General features: G+C 52.6%; 1 protein-coding gene across 1 annotated transcript in view; it reads right to left on the reverse strand.

Moving 5' to 3' along the window:
- Positions 1 to 658: 658 nt before the first annotated feature.
- The window catches only part of ADCK1 (aarF domain containing kinase 1), a 100,917-nt gene continuing 78,547 nt past the window's right edge, over positions 659 to 23,028 (reverse strand). The window contains exons 6-10 of the mRNA XM_065871493.1: positions 22,149 to 22,265; positions 8,667 to 8,816; positions 7,238 to 7,435; positions 2,902 to 3,095; positions 659 to 1,415 (exon numbers count right to left, since the gene is read on the reverse strand). Of these exons, the coding sequence (XP_065727565.1) occupies positions 1,244 to 1,415; positions 2,902 to 3,095; positions 7,238 to 7,435; positions 8,667 to 8,816; positions 22,149 to 22,265 (831 nt within the window). The 3' untranslated portion in view covers positions 659 to 1,243. The remainder of the gene's footprint in view (positions 1,416 to 2,901; positions 3,096 to 7,237; positions 7,436 to 8,666; positions 8,817 to 22,148; positions 22,266 to 23,028) is intronic.

Consider the following 23,028-nt stretch of genomic DNA (forward strand, 5'->3'; position numbering starts at 1 on the left):
TTTTCTGCCCTCATGAATGCAGTGAAGTAAGACTGGAGAGATTTAAACACAATTACTCTCTGTGAGCCTGGGTGCTTGGTGAGAGCTCGGACCTGCCATATCTGGGGTCTTGGGGATCTGGAGACCACACAAACACAGGGGTTTGCGGGCGTCCCCAAAACAGGACCAGATGATCGAGTGGGGGGAGGGGCAGGCTAGCAACAGGCAATAAGGTAGAAGTAGAGTCCAAACAGGCGACAAAGAGGTTTCAGAGTGGAAGCCCAGCCATGGTGACTGAACTTTAGACTACAGTCTCCAGGACTGGGGATATCAAATGATGAATCCAAGGGCTAAGTCAGAAGCCAACTGGTAGAACAAGGCAGGTGCCAGGTCACAGGGAATGAGGTGAGAAACCGGGGGAACCAAAGTCAGAGGTTTCAGCTGAGCCTCTGAGTTCCTGGCCTTGGGCTTCCTAACAACTCCAACCAAGGTCTCAGTCTTAGAAAGTGAGAGGAACATACAAGAATCAGAAAGCTGCCGTACAGTGGAAGGGTGGAAGGATTTCAGGGCCAAGAAGCCGAGCAGATCACAATGGCACACGGCATCCAGACCCACTCCCACCTAGTGGCCAAAGTGGATTCACTCCCAACCTGGAATAAAAATCCCACTGACCAAGCTCTGCTCTGCAACCCTGAAGGGGTTTTTATTGAATCACAGTACATAAAACACCAAAGGGGTCACCACGACAGCAGTGAACTCACAGCTGCAACAGAGCCTGGCTTGGGTGCCGAGCCACCTCGCTAAGGTCGGCACCTCTGGGGAGTGACAGAGCGAGGAGAGGAAACTGTTCTCCAGTTCAGAGACGACGCTCCCTTCCAGCGAAATCAAACTTCCTACAAGTTAAATGTGCCCTCAGTGGGATTCATGGTCCATCCTGAAAACAGGAAGGGTTAATGGAAGAGGGGGGGCATCCAACCCAATGGCCCACATGGGGAGCGGGAAAGCAGACTGCCATGTCTTCTCCCTGGATACAGAGAGAAAGAAACCTATCACACGGCACAGCTTGGGGGTCCCAAGACAAGGGCTCCAAAGGAGAGGAATTTCAGAGGTGGAGCACAACGGTGCCATGGACAGAGACCGTGGGGCTCCAGGCCACCAGCTGGCAGAAACGGGGCAAGTGCGTAGAGACACGATGGAAGAGTGAGGAGTGAAAAGACCCCTTGGCCACCACAAGGTCACACCGGGAAGGGAACAGTAAGTCCACTCAGTGTGGAGCAGGGAACAGCCAGCAGAGCAGGGCCAACACCCAGCTGGCCAGCCTCAGCCCCTTCACACGCAGAACGAGTTCATGAAGGTTGATCTGCCATAAGTTGAAGGCCTCACTGAAAGAGATCTGGGTCCTTCTGAAGAATGAATGGGTATTCTTCTTCTTGTGCCTGCAGGAGGGGCAGGAAGGAAGGAGAGAACAGGAGATAAAGAGGTAAGAAGTACTCAGTATCATTAGAACAATGGAGGATGGTGGCTTTGCCAACTCACCAGCCCCCTGCCCCAGTGGACAACTCCTGGTTATGGATCAGACCACGGCCCAGTCAGGGACCAGAGGAACTCAGCTATTCCAAAGGCATCTTCCAGGTAAGTGGGGTCAGCAAAAGCAGTTGTTTCACAGCGTATCAAAGGTCTAGTGAACCCAGTGGGTAGCACGTTCCAATGTTTCCCTTTTTCCAAAAGTATAGTTAATAGTTATCAAATCAGAATCCCCCAAACCCAAATGTAAAAGCTTTCCCAAACTTTCTGAGGGTAAGAATCACTTGGAAACCTAATCAAGGTAGTCCTGGGAGGCTGGGGCCACTGTGGATTCAGCCCAGCTCATTCTCTTCTGCACCAACAAAAGGACATGATGAAAATTGGTGTTTATGATGACCACCTATTCCAGACTTGTTTCCTTTTTTTTTTTTTTGGCTCTGCCGTGTGGCTTGCGGGATCTTAGTTCCCCGACAAGGGATTGAACCTGGGCCCCAGCAGTGAAAGCACCCAGTCCTAACCACTGGACTGCTCCAGGAACTCCCGAGACTTTGTTTCCTGAACCTCAGAGGAAGAATAAATCATGTTCGGCCCTTTCTGTATACAGTCTATTTTCCTGTAATCTAACTCAGTATTTGATAGTGGGTGCATGATGTATGTGGTCAACACTCCCTTCACCCATTTACCAGAATGACCCATTCACTGCCTAGAATGGATGGGCTCGGAGCTGACCACAGTCCAGGCCTGCCCTCTCAGGTGAGAACATTCAGCCAGAGCACAGGCCTTCCTGTGTATTTGCTACTGTCAGCTAGGAGAGCCTAGAACCCTCTTTCCTCTGTCACTAACCCCCTGAGGAAGCACCCTTCCCTTCCTCATCAACACCTCAAGGGTGCTGAGACATCTAAAAAGACCTGAGATTCCGAGATGGCCTGCTGGTGACACTCTCCTGAGTCACAGCCACACCTGCAGGGAAAAGAACACTGGCCTCACTGCCTGGCCAATGCTGGGGACACAGTCTCGGGACCAGCTAGAGACGGGATGCGAACCCGGGCATCCCGATTCCAAGTCCGGGGGACGCTTGAATGGGACTGAGATTTTCCGAAGACACTGTAAACTTTACTAAGGGTAAGAATCACCTGCAAAGCTTGCCCAGGAGGGTGAGGTCCTAGAATCCACAATTTTAACAAGTAGAGGTGGCTCTCTGGACCACCTCAAAACACAGCCCCGAGGCATCAGCCAGGTCACTGGAGCTGTGTTCTGCCCCTAACTTCCTGCAGGGAGAGCTGGAGACTGGGGAGCTCAGGCACAGCCCTGGGGACTGGTGGGAAAAACTGGAGGTGTGCAGACCCCTGGGGCTGGTCGGGGAGCTAGAGGGGAGGAGCGGCCAGAGCCCACACTCACGCGGCCAGTGCCTTGATGCAGCAACGTGACATGTTGAGGAAGGAGGTGGCACTGGCACGGGTGCCCAGGGCGGCCTCGATGCCCCGCAGCAGGTCGTTGGTCTTGAAGATGAGCAGCATCTGACGCGGCACGAGGTTGAGAAGGTGGCTGATCTGGGGGAGGTAGTTGGCCGCATTGTTGCGGATCTCTGAGTCCTGAAGCAGAGACAGGAGGACAAACAGACGGCTGGCATAGGAAGTGGGGCCCCGGGTGGCGGGCTGTCCGGGCAGCCTGTGACCTGAGGGGCTGCAAGGAAGCTCCGGGAGGGAGCGCCTAGCACAGCTGCCTTGGCAGCACTGGCAACCCTCCCCAGAGGGAAGCCTAGCCCAAGGGGCTTTGTATCCGGACAAACCTGGATGGGACATCTCATCCAACTTCTAGCCAAGCACCGAACGCGGTACAGGAGCAGAAGCACATCAGCAGGAACCAGGCCGCATTTCTGCTGCCTCTGCCATCCTAGCTCCCGGCAGCCAAGGTCACCCATACCCAGGCCCCAAGCCCCCAAGCCCCCAAGCCCCCAAGCCCCCAAGCCCATACTGACTGGGGCAGGAAGTCTACCTCCCCACCAACCATTTGATGAGTCCAGCCTCTGAGCCCGGGGTCCACCCTTGTGTTATTTTCTAAGGCTTCTTCGCTGGCCACCAATTTCAGGCCAGGCCTGGAAGGAGCCTTGGAAGCTGGTGCTTCTGAGTCGTGTCCCCCATCTCTCCAGCCAAGCCCAGGCTGGTGCAGTTGAGAGGTCTGAGCTGCTGACCCCAAACCCAAACCCAAAGTCCTGCCCCATACCCTGCCTGGCCCTGTACCCCACCAGACCTGCCCACCGGGCCACCGCTTATCACTGTCCTCCATGCTGGAGCCAGCGTCAGCCCGCCCACTGCCCGAGGTCCTCCTGTCCCCAGAGCAGGATTCAGGGCCGCCCTTGCCCCATCCTGGTGGGTAAGTTTGGGGTCTGGCTTCCCAGCCTTCCCCGTCCCTGAGCTCTGCATGGTTCTGGGCAGATAACTGCCTCTAGCCAGAGTCCTGAGTATAGAGTGAGGCTCTGATCCCTTCTCAGTCTCCAGAGAAACAGTGATGGTGACAACGATGCCAACAGTCCACTCGTACGGTGCATCACTAAGTAAGCCGGGCGCTCTGACAATGCTTGCATGCGTTAACGCACCTAATCGCACGGCAACCCTAGTAGGCAAGCGTATACCCCACGTGAGAGGAGGAAACTGAGGCACTGAGAAGTTAAGTAACCTCCCCAAGGTCCGCAGCTAGTAAGAGGTGAGTCAGAAGTCAGACCCAGGCCGTGCAGCTCCCAAGCCCACACCCTCACCACTACACTGCCTGTCATCTCACAGAGGACTGTGTGACCCAATGTCCTCCCCAAAAAACTGGGCATGTTAACACCGTCTGTGCCCACCTCCCAGCAGAACCCAGAGGGTCATCAGGGATAAGGTACGGGGAGGCGCGTGGGGCCTGTCAAAGTCACCCCAAGGGGCCCAGCAATGCTGCCAAGCGCTTCACCCCGCCCAACCGCTTTCTGCAGCAGGAGCAGAGCTCTCGGCTCTTTCAGCAACACGCATGCGCCGCTGACAACTGAGCCGCTGTGAAACCTGAAATGTCCCCCAGGCAGGAGCTATCAGACTGGAACATCTCAACACGAGCCAGACACCAAGAGGCTGTCTGCCTCCCCACCACCTCCCCGCACAGCTGCAGGTCGCCCTGCTTGCGGGGGCTAAGGGCAGATCAAGGCCCCGCTCACCAGACCCCCTCTCAGCCCAAACGGAAGCCCCTGTGTCCACCCAGGCTACCCCGAGAGGCTCTTTCTCAGAGCAGCATAGACGTCAAGCTTGGAACCTGCTGGATGTCTACCCGCTTGCAAAAACAAAACTCTAACTTAGTTAATAAAACCAGATATCATTCACTGAGAACCTACTGTGTGCCACGCAATCTTGTCCGTCCCTGTGGCTTTAATACCATCTATACGCTGGAGACTCCCAAACTTATATGTCTCGAGGCTGGATCTCTGAGCACCAGGCTTAACTGCCCACGACACCTCTATCTGAACGCTCAGGAGAACTACTGACCCTCCCACCCCAAACATGTCCTTCCCCAAGTCTTCCTATGTCAGGAAGTGGTGCCCCCTCCACCCCATAACTCACCTCAAAAAGCTACGATGCAACTCTGACCCTTCCCTTTTCCTCCCCTCACGTCCAAGCCGACAGAAAGGCCTCTCACTCTTATGTCCAGAATGCACCTTAGCCCCACCTGCTTCTCTCCACCTCCATTAGCGTAGTCTGAGCCCCGTCATCTTTCCACCTGAAGTCCTGCCCCACTGCTCATCTTGCCCCACTCCAGGAAAATACTTAACATAGTGAGTCTGAGCACATGCTTCTCCTGCTCAAAACCTGTCAAAGGCTCTGCTTTGTTCTGAGAATGAATCTGAAATTCTCCCTGTGTGATGCTCTCCCAGCTCAGCCCTCCAAACGCTTCTCAGTCCACCACCCTCCTCACACACTCCAGACCACCCAACCCTGCCCCCTTAATGCATCGCATGCCCTCTGCCTGGAGTGCTTTCTCCAAGCTCTTCCTGTGGCTGGTGCCTTTCTTGTCCTTCAAGCCTCAGCTTACATGTCAACTCCCCAGCAAGATCTCCTCTACAGCATCCCCCCCCCACCCATCATCACAGCACCCTGCTTATTTCCCGCCCGCCACCCCCCCAGCACCTCTAACCTGCACTTATTCCATTTACCTGTTTATTCACTTGTTTACTGTCTGTCTTCCTCTACAAGTGCAAATTACATGGAAGTCCTGTCTGTCTGTTCGTCACTGGATCCACAGGCACCCAGTCCAGGGTCCAGCAAAAACAAATGTTTATTCAGTGAACAAATGTCAGAAACTATGAGGAGGCATTTTACATGTATTATCAGTAAAGCAGAGACTATCGTCCCTATCCAACAAACGGAGGAGATTGTTTTCCTTCTTCTGAGATGATGAGCTGAAAGCTGTGTAAGCCTGGGGTAACTGGTGGTCATCTTTTTTTTTTTTTTTTTTTGCGGTATGCTGGCCTCTCATTGTTGTAGCCTCTCCCGTTGCGGAGCACAGGCTCTGGACACGCAGGCTCAGCGGCCATGGCTCACGGGCCCAGCCGCTCTGCGGCATGTGGGATCTTCCCGGACCGGGGCACGAACCCGTGTCCCCTGCATCAGCAGGTGGACTCTCAACCACTGCGCCACCAGGGAAGCCCCTGGTGGTCATCTCTGCCACCAAGTTTGCTGGGGAACGATGTCAACTTGGAGGAAAGCAGAGCCAAGAGATGGCAAGAGGCGGATGGTGGTTTGGTGACATTGCTTGGAGACTCTGGACCCAGCCATTCCTAAAGCCCCCACCACAAGGCAGCTCGCAAGGGAGGACTCTGAGGCTCAGAGAGGTGACTAGAACCATCCAAGGTCATGCCACCAGAAGCAGGCGCTGGAACCAGAGCCCAGGTCTTTCTACTGCACAAGCAGTAGAGCGTAAGCCCCTCCCCACATGGACACGGGCAAGTCTGCAAAGGTCTGCAAACTGACAGACTGGGAAGACAGAAGGCAATTCCATGAGGGATTAAGAAGCCTGGGAGGGAGCTCACCCTGAGCCAGGAAGAATGAGCTACCCGCTAAGCCCCTACTGGAGGGGCAGAGGTGAGTACAAGTACAGGGAGAAGGTGTTCCTAGGATCGGTCTCAGCCCAGACTCCCGATCCAATGGAGGAATGAGCTACAAACAAAAAGACCAAAAGAGCTGTTTCACTAAAAACTCCATAGGAATGAAGGGACAAGCAGCCCTTGAGTACGGCATGAGGATTGAAGCCCCCTGCCCAGGAGGGTGCCCTAGAGCAACCCCACGATGGGAGATGGTGCCCAGCAGGAGACAGCGGGTGGTGCCAGACTTATTCACCAGACAGTCCCTGGGGATTCCCAGAAGTCCTGGGGGAGAACTTGGTGGAAGCCTGAAATCTTATGACAGCAGGTTGTAGTGAAAGTCACAGAGCCTGGATTATACAGTTAATGTGACCTACTTATATTCCAGGTTGATAAGGCCAGGAGGGACACAGTGGGACGGCATCCCCTTTCCCTCCGTCCATCCAGGCACACTCTTTCTCCCTCCCTCCCTCCTCCTCAACCAGTACCTCTCTAATTCTGCCCCCTACTCCATCCCCACAGCCCACCAGTATAGAACCCCAGACCCTGGGTTGGCAGGGCTCCAAAGGCCACGCCTGGCCCTGCCCCTTGCATCCGGGACAGGGCAGGACCAGGGTGGCGGGGGGCACCCACCTCAGTGGCGGTGACTGGAGTTTGGCCAATGCCCCTGTTGACTGAGTCCCACGACCGGGCTGTCAGCATGCAGGTGAACAAGGGGTAGAGGTCCCCGGCTCCCAGGCGCTGGCTGTACTTCTTCACGCTCTTCATGTCGGTCCAGATCAGCGACTGCCAGAGGTGGCAGTAATCCAGGCGGAACTCTTCCGTGAGCACCTACAGCGGGGGCAGCATGGCAGGACCTGGGCCCCCTCTCCCCATGCAAGACCTAGTCCCTGGCTGGTGTGACCACTGCAAAGGGGAGTGGAGGGAAACCGTGGTTCCTGCACAACGTCTGCTCCTCTCCCACAGTCAGCCATCCTTGAAGGTCCAAGCACAAAGCCACTATTTGGCCAGCCTTGGTCCTGAGTGGCATACCAACAGCCCACCAAAATCTATATTCCCCTCTTCTTCCCAAGTACAGTCTAAGATCCCCGGCTTCCTCCTAGTTAGATGTAGCCCTCTGCCTGAACTCTGACCAATGGAATGTGGCAGAAGCTCCACTTGCAGGCCTGGTCCATGAAAACTTTCCCATGCATGCTCCTCTGAGCCCTTATCCCTGCTGCTGTGGGTGGCGAGACCCCCAAGGAGACCTGGGAGCAACAGCCTCGGTCAGCACCTGCTTTCAGGCTCCTCCACGCACCCCAGACTGGTGTGTGAGCAGGCAATTAGACATCTGTTGTGTTTGGGCCATCATTCACTTGGGGGCTGTGTCTAACTTAAACTAACATGCCCAACACCCCTGAGCCTTTCAAAGGAAGCCCAGATTTGGGGATGTGGGATCAGGGCTCTGAGGCGAGAAGCAGGAGACCACCAGGGAAACCTCCCCAGGACCACCTGCCTCATGGAATCAAGCCAGGCCCTGGATCCTGGGATTGACACTGAACTTGTCAACTTCCAGGCAGGAACACGTGGCTCGCTGGAACCTGCTCTGTGTCCCAAGTTCCAGAGGACAGTCGGGACCATCCAACCCCCATCAGTTCCCTGCGCCCTTTCCCATGACATATGACCTCCTCACTGGGGCTGAGTTACCCTTCCCCCTGAAGTCCAGCTCATGTAAGGGCAGCTCACCTCCCAGGGTCTGGCTGGCCTGGGCTTCCCTGGGAAAAAGGTTTTTTTTGCAGCTGAGAAAGCCCATTCACACATCCAGGCACAATCTCATCTACCCCTGACAGCTGCCTCTAAAGGAGGTGTTATCACTCTCACTCTATTAGGAGCAAGCTGAGGCTCGGAGAGCTTGGAGAGCTCCTATGACCTTGACTTCCACAAAATAACAGCTCTAGGGGTAGGGCTGGGCCCTCTTCAGCTACCTTGCTATCTGCTTCCCATTTCTGTGGCCAACAGGGGAGTTCAGCAGGTTCTGAGCCCAGGCAGGACCAGACCCTGGGGGGGGAAAGGGCTCTCCTACCTGGTAAAGCCCATGGTCCAACAGGACGATCTCCACCTTTCCTGTGCCAGGGCACTTCCGCACCAGCACATTGCCTGGGTGAGGGTCACAGTGCACGAAGCCGTTGACAAAGATCATCTCACTGTACATCTTGCCCAGGTGGCGCGAGATCTGAAAGAGAAGGGAGGCGGGTGGGAGTTGCACCTCATTACCACGTGCCTCAGAGATTTCTCCTCTGGCCCCTCAATCTGGCCACGCTCAAGAGGAAGGCCTGAGCAGTCACGGTGGAAGGGATGGCTTGAGATTGCACCGTTCTCGATAGAGCTCAACGCTCATCCAGCTTTTCCTAACTTCAGCTGCACATGAGATTCTGCTGGGACTCAGAAATGTTAGGGGTGGTACCCAGGCATCAGGATTATTTTTAAGTGCCCAAGGGGATTTTAATGGATGGCAAGGTAGGAGAACCACTGCTTCTAGGTTTTCTGAAGGCTGTAACACCCACTTCCCACACCTGCCCCTCCAATCTTCCCTGGTTTTTCTCTTCTCTCAGTCCCTCTTCCTTGTTTCCCCCAAAGTTGAATATGAGTTGGAAAGCTGGGTGGGGGTAGGGATCACTCTACCTGCCCCTTCTCCAAAGAACAAGGCCAGAGGGCTGAGGACCAGGGCTAGGTGACCCCCACCACCCTCTAGGGCTGCCTCAGCGGCTCCAGGCCAGTCCCAGGAGTACCCAGAATCACAAGCCCTTCTCCCCTCTCCCTTCAGCCCCCTCTCCCTACTCCCCTCCCTGCCACAGCCCAATGCTAATCTGATTTATGATGTCTGCACAGAAGAAATGACACTGGAGAGGCCATTTAAATCATCCTGTCACTGCTGCTCTCCCTGCCGAGGCAGCCTCCTTATCTCTACTCCCTTTTCATTAAAGCTAAAAGCCTCTTCCCAGCTAGGGAACAGCTGCTGAACAGAGCCAGACCCAGACCCACAGATGGTCTGCTGATGGGTTTCCACAGGACAAAGAGATGCTTAACCCAGGAAGCTGACGCCCTAGGACACACACTGCCCTTGGCATCCCTCAGCCTCCCATGGTCACTAACAAACATATCCCAGCTAGAGGAGAGGAGCTGGGGCCCGTGGGATGGGGAACATAGGATTAGGGTCTTAAGATAAAGACTCCTTTGCTTGGTTTACAAAGTCCTGTACAACCAGGCCCAGCCTCCCTCCCTGGTCTCATCTTGTACCACACTGACATTCCAGCCATATTTGCTCTCTTCCTCTTCTCTGATAATCTCTGTGCCTTCCTACCTCAGGGCCTTTGCACATGACATTCCAGGAACATTGCTTCATCTCCCCTTCACCTGGTTCACTCCTCTCTTCCTTCCCACCCCAACTGAGCATCACCTCCCTGGGGAAGCCTTCCCTGACCTCCTAGACTAAATGATGTTCTCCTGCCATACACCCTCACACTTTTCTATCACTAGCACACTCTTTGTGTTATTATTTGATTAACAATCATCTAGCCCGCTATCATAAGCTCCTATATGATGGCAGGAACTGGCTCTATTTTGTTAAACAGCTTCATTGAGGTCTAAGTTACATATCATAGACTGGTTCTATTATTCATCCCCTTGCCTGTAACAGGCCAAACATGTGAGTATAGGACTCTGCCTTCAACATGAGTGAGACCCTTGTCTCTCCATGTTTTTCTGGGATGCTGAGGTTCCGGCCTCTGATGCTTATCCCAACCCCATTAGTCTCCTCTGAATCCCAATCAATGATAACTGGCCTCCAATTAAATCATCGAGGATAAGTCTACTTCAGTAACAGTAGTGGTCATCCTTATTAAAAGCCCTAGAAGTAAGTACAATCATGATCCCCATTTTGCAGATTAGGCACCGAGACTCGTCGAGGTTTAATGTACCCAGAGCTACCTGGAGGGAAAGAGGTGGAGACAGAATTCAAACCAGGTGTGACCCACAGCCTTCCAGTAAGCCCTATTCTATACCGGCTCACGCCGACTTCTGCACTTCTCAATTGAACTTTGTGACCTTAAAGAAGTTAGTCATACTCTCAACTTCAGCAAAATGGAAATAATAATAGTGCCACTCTCACGGGCTACTGTCAGGTAAATGAGAGTGTCATGGTGCTTGGGACCTAGGTGCCCCTGATTCCTCATAACACTCCTGGGAGGGCGGCAGACTAGGTTTCATTGTCCCTTTTTAAGAAATGATGAAATCAGGGTTAAAGAGGCTATCTAAAGTCCTGACACTTAGACTGTCGCCCTGTGCCCTGCTACCACACGCTCCTGACATTTTTCTTGTGGGAAAGGAATGCCCAGTACTCAGTGCCTGTGGGCATCAGGAACAGAACTTTACCCCATGTCAAGTTCCCAGACTCAGGCTGAGATGTTGGGTGCCCCAGGGCCACCATTTTCTGTTTCCTGGGAGAGGGGGCCCACCCAGAGCTGGTCCTGGATGAGCCAGCAGGTCCCCACCTCGGGACTACTGAGAACCCCTTCTGTTAGGCTCTTTGGAGCTCTACGGAGACGAGCTCTGAAAGGCCATATTTGCCAAACCAATTGCATTTATTAAGTAATAATTCATTTTTATTTGTCAAGGATGCCTATAAGGTCCGATCAGGGATCCTGATCAGCCCAAGATAAGCAGGGCAGCCAGACAGAGCTGACAGAATTCCAGCCAAAAGCAGAGACATGACATTTCATTTAGTCTGGGCAGACCTGTCATGGGGAGATGTATGACCTCCCTTAAGCTTCCTGAAATATTGCTAGTCGCTGCGGGCCCCCTGTTACTACATTGAAAGGTGGCCCCTAGGGCTCCGGGGACTCAGGCTGGGGGAGCCTTGGCCCATGAGGAGCGAGCGGCTGCTATAGGAGGAAGAGAAGAGGCTGCCAAGTGCGGCCCATGTACATGCAGGCAAAGCCACCAGAGCAGTCCTCCCCTTCCAGCGGCCCCTACCTGGGTGTCTTTCCTTTTACGGGCTGTTCGTGATGTTCATTTTAACCAGATCTCACCGGGATAGGCAGATGTGGAAGGCAGAAACAGGAGGGAGGACCAGCCTATGTCACTGGCTTCACTCTGGGGCCCTGTTGGCACTGCCACTGTGGGCATGGGTGACCTGGGGGACAAGTCACCTCCCTTCTCAATCTGGATCTAAGTTCCCTGAGCTGTCCGGTGAGCCTAGCCCCATCTGCTCTATTTCCTCACAGAGCTACCTCGAGATTCAAGGTCAAAATGTGATTGCTTGCGGGAAGGCACTTTATCTACTACACTCTACGACACAAACGTGCTTGTTTGTTTTCTGTCATGTGGTAGCTTACTTTAAACCTGGAAAAAAAATATACCCACTGTCACCATCAAAGAGTAATTTTCGAAAAGTTAAAAACTTGACTTTCACACAAATATAGAATGAACACATGTCAAACATTGTGTAACTCATCAGTAAAGGAGCAAGTAAGAAAGTAGGTCTGGTTCAAAGAGAATTTTGAGGGACTGGGTATTTATGGGTATTTAAACAGGAATAAGAGACTAAGATTACGGGATTAGATACAAAACTGGTTATTGGCCTACTGGGCAATAAGGAAATCATAACCTTCCGGGTTATCTTTTCTAGTAGGGAGAAATTATTTGCATCTCTACTGGATAAGATCCACAGGTTGACATATGACTTCAGTCTGAGCCCTTAATTAATTGTCAATAGCAAAGTCAAACAAAAGTACATTCCCTTAGATATGAAAAAATCCTCAGGTAGGCTGCTTGAACAATGCCCAAGAGTGACTTTGAAAGGACAAACCGCACACTCCTTTTTCTGAATTTTAGGTAATTTTTCTTAACATCTATCAGAGTTGCAGTAAATAGTCTCTGAGAACCAATATGCCCAGAGAAAGGCAGCCAGCCCCCTCCTACTCACAGAGGCACTGAGAGTCCCAGGAGAAACCTAAGGCCAACACTGGGCACAAAACCCTCTCTCCACCCCTTCCATATACTTAGCTATGGTTCCTCCTCAAGAACAGACAATTGTAAATAAGGCTGCAATGAATATGGGAGTTCAGGTATCCTTTTAATATTGATTTCGTTTCCTTCAGACATATACCCAGAAGTGGAAATGCTGGATCATATGGTAGGTCTATTTTCAGTGGGTTATTTTGTGTTTTCTTTGTCTTTTTTTTTTTTTTGGCGGTACGCGGGCCTCTCACTGTTGTGGCCTCTCCCGTTGCGGAGCACAGGCTCCGGACACGCAGACTCAGCGGCCATGGCTCACGGGCCCAGCCACTCCATGGCACGTGGGATCTTCCCGGACCAGGGCACGAACCCGTGTCCCCTGCATCGGCAGGCGGACTCTCAACCACCGCGACACCAGGGAAGCCCTATTTTCAGTGTTTTAAGGAACCTCCATACTGTTCTCCATAGTGGCTGTATCAATTTACATTCCCACCAACAGTGCACGGGGGCTCCCTTTTCTCCACACCCTCACCAACCCTGTTATCTCTTGTCCTCTTGATGACAGCCATTCTAACAGGTGTGAGGTGATCTCTCATTGTGGTTTTTATTTGTATTTCCCTGACAATTAGTGATGTTGAGCACCTTTTCATGTGCCCCTTGGCCATCTGTATACCTTCTTTGGAGAAATGTCGGTTCAGTTCCTCTAAGGCTGCCCCTTGCCCTGTTAACGGCAGCATCTGCATAAAGAAAGGAATCCCACCTTTTTAGAATGGTAACAGCTAACGCTCTGTGCCATGCACCATTCCAGGTACGTTACATGGACTCACAGCCACCTCTGCAGTAGACAGGTGAGGGAAGCGAGATACAAAAAGAGGAGGAAGCTTGGTCACCTGGCCAGCAGTTAGTGAAACCGGGATCCAAACCCAGGTGGCCTGGCTCCAGGGAACAAGCTCTCAATCACCAGCCCCTCCTGCCTCTCCACTCACTGGGAAGCTCCTTCCTGGTGGCAGGAGCTGCACCAAAAACCTCTGCAGGTCCCCACGGCAACCAAGAAAGCATTCCGTTTGGAGAAAAGAGTCGCAGTGGGAAATCCAGAGCTGTTTGTCTAACCAAAAATACACTGTTAACTAAAGCCATACTACAGCTCTTTTCAGAGAAAAAAAAAAAAATCAGTGACAAGTCTTTAATTGTTCCTTGTAAAAAGAATGTGCCACTCACGTAAGTGATTTCCATAATTACGCAATGCCTTTATGTTCTAACGGTAGGCAGGGGAAAACCCAGGAATCTATAAAAAGTCTGAGTAATGAATTAATTTAGTAAATAATATTTAAACCAAAGAGTTATTTTTGGATTTTTCTCAAAACTGGAATTGGCTGAAAGTACTTTAATTATTCTATAATTGCATGGATGGATTTATTCCCACCCCCAAGGGAAAGTCTATTTATGTTCTTGGGGGGTGTCAAGGAAGCAAGGTCAAGATCTCTGAAAGAAACAGGAGGATGGTGTTGCAGGATATTAATAATCACACAAGTAGCCCGATATTAAGTATAAGGAGGTTAATAATTCAAGCTCTCTTTGCCCCTCCCCTGGTGTCCGCCCAGGCTTCTAGAGGCAGAACCACAGCCCCAAGGACCGGACCAGACCACTGCCTAGAGCGTTTTACTCTCCAGCCCACCCCACCCCCAGAAACCACCCCTGGGATGTATAGCCTCAGGTCCCTCGCTGCTGTCCATTCACGGAGCGGGTCAGTCTTGGACCAGCAAACACTGAGATGAAGTCCCTGAGTGTGAAGGCAGTGGGGAACTTCTTCAGCCACACATGGTGTTGGGAGCAGTAATGAGGAAGAAAAGAAGAGGAGCCGGGTTAATTACAGGAACCTGGGGGAGTTTCTCTAATCTCGGAGCCTCTAAGAGCTTGGTGAAAGCTTCTCTAGATTCGGCTTGAACCGGGACAGCACCTGAGAGCCAGGGCCTGGGGTATCCACAGGCCAATGAGGGCTCCTCAGGTCTCCTGGCCAGTAAGGCTCAAAGGGTCACGGCTACCAGAGTGGCGAGGAGTGGATCCCAGGGGCCGCAACTACTGGAAGACACACATGATGACCTCTGACATCCCTGCCTCGGGCAGTAACTCGCTCCAAAGAAATACGTCCACATCTGCCCACCTTACCTGGGTCAGGATAAAGGAAATGAGCAAAGGGTTTCTTCCCTACATTTCCCCCTTCTTCTGGCTAAAGTCTTACTGCCAGCACCACAGAGGGGGTTGGGGGTTAGAATTCCAGCAAAACAGCCTGTGTTGAGAGCATGGCCTGTGGGCACTGCACCAGCTGCTTCATGTTTCAATCATCAAACAATCCAATACTTTTTTTTTTTTTTTTGGCCACACCACACAGCATGTGGGATCTTAGTTTCCCAACCAGGGATCCAACCCGTGCCCCCTGCAGTGGAAGCGTGGAATCTTAACCACTGGACCACCAGGGAAGTCCCTGATACTCTCTTGTATCCACTTTACAGCAGGAACCTGGGCCTTCCCAAGGGTGATGAGTTCCACCAAGGCGGCACAGCTCGCAAGCAGCAGAGCCAGCAGCAGAAGCCAGGAAGGCCAACTCCAAAGTGACGCTGTTCCCCACTCCTGACACACCTGCTGTTGGAGAAATAAGTCTCCAGGAACCCATCTGTGCACCTGGACCCCTCCAACATCCCCAAGCTTCTCAAGATCTGGTGTGAGAAGTTACGGAGGGTGGACGATGGGAGGAGGTGTTTTCATTCTAGTGATTTCAGTAACCAGGGGTCTCCGTGCCTCTCTGGCTTCTCTTCCCTAGTCTTCTAAGCACCTTCCACCACCGAACCAGAGTGGCCCGCCAAGTGGTGGACGAGGCTGAGCACAAAGCAAATGTCCTGCGCAATCCGAGCTGGTGTCGGGAGACAAGAGGCAACACGTGGGCAGCATGGCTTTTAGAGCTAGGAAAGGGGGTCCCCATTTGCTCAGTCAATGACCACTGATCACCCCTGAGCCTACATACTCATGGACAACAGAGGGAGGTGGACAGGAGAGGAGCAAGAAGATTCTTGGAGATTCCGTGGAGCAAGACATGCCTCTGTGACTAATAACCTCATGAATTATAAATGACTTTCTTTGTTTTTAACAGAACTTCACAGCCTGCAAAGCCACACAACAACCCTGTGAAGGAAGTATTGTTATCACTCCAACTGTACAGATGAGGAAACTCAGACTCGGAGTTTAAGTAACTTACCCAAGGGTACCTGGCCAATAAATGGCAGAGCTACACACAACCCCAGGTGGCCCAACTTTGAACCCTCTGCCCCTCCCATCATACACGCAGCCTCAGTGACGCCTGACCAGCCCACTTGTCCCACGCTCTGTCCACACCTCTCCTATGGCACTGACATGAGGGGCCTGCACCTAGTAGGTGCTCAAGAAACGTCTGCTGAAAGACGCTTCTGAGATGCTTTCACTGCTTCTCCAGTGACACAGAATAGAAAAACGACTGGAAAGAAGAAACATGGCAAGGGCGGCTGGCTACACAGAGCAGATGGAACCCAGGCACTGACTGCATTCCCTCACCAGCCCCACTAAAATGACTCTAAAAGCAACAGATAAGGCCAAGACCCCACTGCAACAGAGAGCAGAATGGCCAAAAGCAGCACACAAAGAGATTAGCCAGGCTGTTTGCCAGAGGGGAGCAGACAGCTACTGAAAAGTGGCTCAGCAGGCTAGACGACAGGGCACCCTAAGCTGACAGTGGCGGAACTTGAAGTCTGCTGTCTCGGAGCCTAGAGAGGCCAGCAACTCAGGCCCTGGCACCTCTGATACATGGGTTGGGAGTCCAAAGGAAGAGCTAAACCTCCAGATCCCCTTCAGATCCTTATGGAAGACAAGATTTACTCTCTGGAGTGGTAAGAAGACAGGCTCTACAAGCCACACCACAGACCAGAGGGCCATCATGGGGACAGAGGACCCGGTCAAAGTCCACATAATGACCACTGCGGAGCACCCAGCCTTCTTCCCCCAGCAGACTCCCGGGCCCCCGGGATAGACAGGCTGGCGTCTCTTGCAAGCCCGCCATCCCTGCACCCAACGCGTCCTTCACAGACTGCGGACGTTACCCACCAGGCCTCCAGTCCCTGTCTCACCCAACCCCAGCTCCTGACTTTGTCACCTTTCTCCCAGCTAATTTCACACAAATTCAATTGGGCCTCAGCCCGTGTGGGGTCTTAAACACACACTCACTGAAATCCAATTAACCTTCGATAAAGGTCCTGCAATCAATAGTCGTCCTGTGGCTTAAGGAGGCTCCATTCAGCCCAGGAAAGCGTGCTCCCGCACGACCTTTATTCTTAATGAAATCAATGACAGTCACTGTCACCAGTTCTTAAAGTGACTGGCAAATATGATCACCGGGTCAGGCCCTCAATAACGTGCTGCTTCTGGGCTCAGAGCACAGACAAACGAGGGCCCCTGCAGGCTGCTGGCTCCCCAGGCTCCACGCTCCCTGGCCAGACAACACACCTACGCAGGGCCTGGACGTGCAAAACAGTGGAGGTGAGGCTTGCGGGCTCACCTGGGGCAGCCAGGGACCCCCTGGTCTTGTGGCAGGTGGTTCCTGAACTCCAGTGAGTGCCTGAACCACCTGGAGAGTTTGTTAAAATGCAGATTCTTGCAACCCTTCCCACCCCAGATTCTGATAAGTAAGTTTGGGGTGGGGCCCAGGAATCTGCATTCAAGTCTTATCTCCAAGCAAGCCAAGAGTCGCTGTTCTGTAAAGTATCCAAGCAGGACAGACCCTTAGAGTCCTGCTAACCCAATGCCTTCGGTAAGAAAATTGAGGCCCAGAGGAGGGGAGTGATGTGTCCAAGGTCACACAGCAGGCCACTGGCAGAGATGGAGCTTGAACCCAGGTCTCTTGTCTCCTAAACTGGTGTTTCCCTACCTGAGTCTCTGGGGAACTGGCCACTTGGACTGGTCTTCAGGTCCTCACATACTAGCCCAACTGTGCTGAGACGCTGCAGGGTGAGAAGGCCTCTTCAAAGTGGAATGGGGATGACTAACAAGTGTTTGGAGGGGTCTAGAGCCCTCCCCACCCTTGAGAACAATTCCTTCTAGAGCCACTTCCTGCTAAGCCCCATCTTCCAGCTGAGTCAACAACTTGTAGCAGCCAAGATGCCACTAACTATCCTTTCCCCCAGGATCTGGGATGAGATCTTTGCCCCTTGTCACTCCTATCTGTCCCCTGTATTTCCCTCCCCAAGCAACACTCACAGCCAGGCTGTCCTCAGGAGGGAGAATCACTCCAGGGACAGGCCCACTCAGTCCCACAGTCCTAGACAGGTTTTAGACTCTCAGAATTTTTTTTAGAAACTTTCAGTCACGTGGAGTCTTTCATGCTACATACACACACACACACACACACACACACACACACACACACACACACACACACACACACACACACCACTAGTCTTCCATGAGGCCTGTGGCTTTGAGGTTGGTTGGTAAGAGCCATAATAGGTTAATTTCTGCACAGTAGGGCCTGTCCCTAGTCTCCCAACATCACCAATGGTCAGCAACGGCACAGTAGAGCACGTATCCCAGCGCCCACTGCCCAGCCTGAGGTTCCTGTGGAAGTATTTAATGACATCATCTCAGAACACTACCAAAGAGGCTCCCAGGTCATGCAAACCCTAGAAGCCAGGGGCAGGGGATTAAGGAAATAAGGAATTAAGACAGTATGGTTATTATTGCAAGGACAGACCAACAGACCAATGGAAGAGAACAGAGCTTCCAGAAAAGACCCACAGCCAATTGAGGACAAAGATGCCAGGCCTAAATTACTATATGGTATGATGCCATTGACATGAAATTCAGTAAGGGAGAAGGTGATCTATGGCGACAGAAGTCAGAATAGTGGGAGCTCTGGTGGGGGTGAGGGTATCAACCGGGAGCGGGCAGGAGGGGGCCTGCCAGGGGGCTAGAAATGGTTTGTCCCTTTATCTGGCTGGTGAGTACACGGTATATCCATATGAAAACTCACTAAGGTGTACCATGAAGATCTGGGACCTCAAGTAAGTTACCCTCCCTCTCTGAGTCTTTGATTTTTCATCTGCAAAATGGAGACAAGACCTCCCTCCTAAGTTTGTAATGCAGATCGGGCCTGGCACCCAGAGTCCGGTAGTCAGTAAACGTTAATGGTCAAAGGAGGTAACGGAGGAAAGGGCAGGGCCCAGTGATGATAATAATAATGAAAACAGCAACAACCATCAACTAGTTACCAGTTCAGAGTCCTAGCCACATGCCAGGAGCTGGGCTAGGAGGACACATCTAGCCCTCACAACATCTCTAGAAAATGGAACGTCTGTAACATGAACTTGACGTAAGCTAGAGAGTGAAGGGTTGCATTTAGATGGTGCCCTGGGAGCTGGGCAAAACTTCTGTCAGTATTCCAACTCCTTCTTCGAGGGGTTACTGGTGTGGCTGTCAACCAGGTGGCCCCAGGATCCACTGCAGCCCCAGGCATATCCCTGGGAGGGAGACAGAGAAGGTGGAGGTGCAAGGACTTTGAAGCCATGCAGACCTGGGTTTGACTCCTGACTCTGCCCCTGCTAGCGGTGTGATGTTGGGCAAATTGTTTAACCTCTCTGAGCTTCACCTTTCTCATCTATAATTGGGGTTAACAATATATCCTTGGAGGACATCTGTAAGGAGTAAAGATTATATTTGTCACATGCTTGGTACATATAAGTTGCTTATAATAATTTTTGCTATTGTTTTTCCCAAACTACTCTGATATCAGCCTGCCCGACTCTGTATGCCCACAGAAACAAAAACCAACACTCTACCCCATCCCTGTCTCATAGAGGCCAATCCAGGGCATGAGACTGGCTTAATTTGTTCGCTAATTCATAGGATGTCCACCAAGGGTCTGCTCTGCACAGAACACTGGCCTTATCTGCAAAGCTGATTCAAGAGGGTTGGAAGCAGGAACAGATGAACCCAGGCCCTCAGAGGGCATCACCTAGACCCAGCTCCCACCAGCCACCTCCAACCTCCTCCCAGGTACCTCACTCAGCCGAGAGCAAGCAACTACACCAGAGCACATCTTTGTCTGCATTTGTCTTTGAAAATCAAAGCTGCCTGATTAAACGCCATTACAGCCCTGGGTTCACCGGATCAGAAGAGATTAATGGATTTGGGGTGCTGCTGGCATGAAAAGCCCACCGCAGCTGGCAGTAACTAAACGCCAGTAACCTGAGGCTCCTGGAGTCTTTCCTGATCAGCAGGCAGAGAGACCCTGCTCCCCTTTAAGACTGCTCAGGATAAACAAGAGGTGACCTCCCCTCCTTTCCCTTCCCCTCCTCACTGGCACCAAAGACTCTGTACTCAAAGAGTCCTGGTGGACAAAGGACAAAGGATCCCTGGTTAGATGTGCGGACAAACCCCCACCCCAACCAACAGAGGAAGAGATGGGCAAGCAGGTCTTACCACTCCCTCCTCTGCAGGAGGCTCTGCCCAGACACCCTCTAGCCAACAGTGAGGGAAGCAGAGTCAGAAGCCCCAAGTTGTGCTACTGCCAGGTGACCTCGGGAAAGACATTTGCTATCTCTCTGAGCTTCCCCTGAATTGGAACAGTAGTTTTCTCATCCTCCCCCTGCCCCCAGCCCCCAAGCAGCAGATCTCTTCCCAAAAAGCCCAATAGGCAACTCAGGTGATGGCAGAGCTGCCCTGGACGAAGCAGGGCAGGGAGTAGAGAGGCCCACCCAGCCTCCCCACCCATCCAGAGGCCCGTGAAGGGTTCTGGGAGCACTGTTCCCTAAGTCAGGGGACAACAGCTGTCCCCAGGACTCAAGGCCAGCTGTGGCTAAACATGCTCCTGGCAGCAGCTCCATACCCTCTGATGCAGGCCCTCCTTTTATGAACTAAGAGGAGTACTGGAGTCAGAGAGACTTGGGTTTCAATCCTAGCTCTACTAGCTGTGTGACCTTGGGCAAGTTACCTTCCTTCTCTGAATCTCTGATTCTTCATCTGCAAAATGGAGGCAATAAGACCTCCCTCCTGAGTTTATCATGTAGAAAACGGCCTGGCACAGGGAGTCAGGCATTCAGCAAACATTCACCGTAAAAGGAGATAAAGGAGGAGGAAGGAAGGGCCAGAGCCCAAAGAAAAGAGTGGAAACCACAGTCCTGCTGCCATTTTGGAGCGCTCAGCATACACCAGGCACTGTTCTAAGCACTGTTGTGCACTAACTCTTGAGGTCCTCCCAACGTTTTTAGAAGTAAGGCTATCCTCGTCCGCATTGCAGAGGCCACACAGGCACCCAAGGCCTGGGCTCACAATCTGCACACCTCCTGCAGTTCCCACGGGCTCGTCTGCTGAGCCAAAGTATGGCTTTTTCCTCTGGGCCACCACTGGGACCACAGGCTCATCGTCGTGTGCTGCCTGAGAGGGAGTAGCCAAGAGCATTCGCTTCTACTGGGTCTGGTCCCTTTCCTTCCTTCCTCCCACCAGCCAGAGGGGTCATGTCACTGCACAACTCAGCCTTCAGTGACTCCCCAGTACCTCGGGGTCATGCCCAAGGCCTTCACCATCTGCCTGCAGCCCTGCAAAACCTCACCACTCCTTAACCCTTCCTTGCAGTACCACCTCTGCGCCCCCAACGCCTCCACCCCGACACACACACACACACATCCCTGGCAAATTCCTGCTCATCCTGCTGGGGAAGCCGGCCTGGGGCAGAGGTGAGCACTTCTTCTTTGTGGCTCCCTGGGGACTGGCTCACCCCTCATTGCGTTGCCTGAGAGATGGCTACAAGGATAGAATTGTGTGTCTGACTCCAGTGCTAGGCTGGGAACTCCCTGACAAAGGGAATTGTGTCTAGTTCCTCTCTGAACCCTCACACCTAGCACACAGTAGGGACTAAAAAATGATGAATGCTGGTGGAAAAAAGACAACCTCATCCCTACCTGTGGTATCCCATGGTGACCAAGAAGAAGAAAATGGGGTACAGGCCCCAGCCCACCGGTCAGCTTTCCCTGAGGCCAATCAGGTGGCAGGCAGGAGACAGAAGCCCCTCTGTTTTTCGCTCCAGGCCACTAGCTGGCTACTGCCGCGCCCTTTTGGCCTGATACCTGGAGATCTGGGGAGGGCAGGAAGAGGGAGGAGGTGCGTCCAGGGCCCAAGGGGCAGAGGATTAAGTCCCATGGATTTGCACCATTGTTCTTCAGTTTCTCTGCACTGTGGGGCTCAGATGGCACAAGAAGGCAGATGGTAATCCCCTGTCCAGGCAGGCACTGCTGAGGGCGGGTCAGGTGGGGCTCAGCACGTGCCCCACCTCACTGCCTGCTGCCAACCCCAGTTCTAGGAGATGGGCAGAGAGCTGCCATAGAGGACCTGTAAGGCTGCTTTGTGCTCAGAGATGTTATAATTCTTCAGACAACAGGCCCCACTTCAAGACCTTGAGACCTCACCCAGACACACCTGCCCTTGCTAGGCAGCCCCGCCCCGTCCCACGCCAGCAGCCAAGCGCCCTTGACCTTACCTCATTGACGTCAATCTTGTTCCTCTCCATGTAGTCTCTGTCGTTGACCTGCCCGCCGTCCACAAACTCCATCAGAAGGACCCGCTTGGTGGACAGCTCCCAGTAGATCTGGGGGACCTGGAATAGGAAAGGGCAGGTCAGAAGGAGGCAGGAGGCTGGAAGCTGCGGGCAAAGGGGCTGCAGACAGGCACGTGAGCCAGACATCAGCACACGCTCCTCCCAGGAACAGAAGGGAAGGCCCCCCCCCCAGCAGGGATTGGTGGGGAAAGTGGGAGGCAGGCCAAGAGAGAAGGGTAGGCTGTTTCGCCTCCACCAGCGAGGCGCAAGGCCTCCTTTAGTGACCCCTCCTGCTTGGGGACCAGAGAAAGGGCTTCCCACCCTCCTCAGTGCCTTCCAGACACAATGAAGAGCCCACACTAAAACTGGGACTTAGGGGAAAATGCATGGAACCTCTCATATCTGAGCCAGAGTTGGTGTTAGAAGCAAATTCTCTCTCACACCAGGCTTATTTCAGGCTCCTCGTGTGAATATAAACCCCCTGCCTCAGTTTCTTCACCTGTGCAATGGGTGTTATTATATGTATGAATGATTGAATGAATGGATTTTTCCTGAGTGATAAATTTTTCAGTCATGAGTTTTCTCATGCCCGTTTCCTAAAGCCTCCTGTGGCAGGCAGTGCTGAGGCCTAACCCAACACCTATTCCCAACCCTCCTCTTTCCCCGAGACAGGGGAAACTAAATACTTTCCCTGCCTGCCCTGCAATAATTATGGCCATGTGACACAGTTCTGGCTTATGAGACATAAGTGGAGGTCTGTTAGGGGGTGTAGGAAGGTTTTTATTTTCTTAATAAAAAGGGATGTTTGTAAATATTGCAACTC

Source organism: Phocoena phocoena, chromosome 2, assembly GCF_963924675.1.
Source record: "Phocoena phocoena chromosome 2, mPhoPho1.1, whole genome shotgun sequence".
Taxonomy (NCBI): Eukaryota; Metazoa; Chordata; class Mammalia; order Artiodactyla; family Phocoenidae; genus Phocoena; species Phocoena phocoena.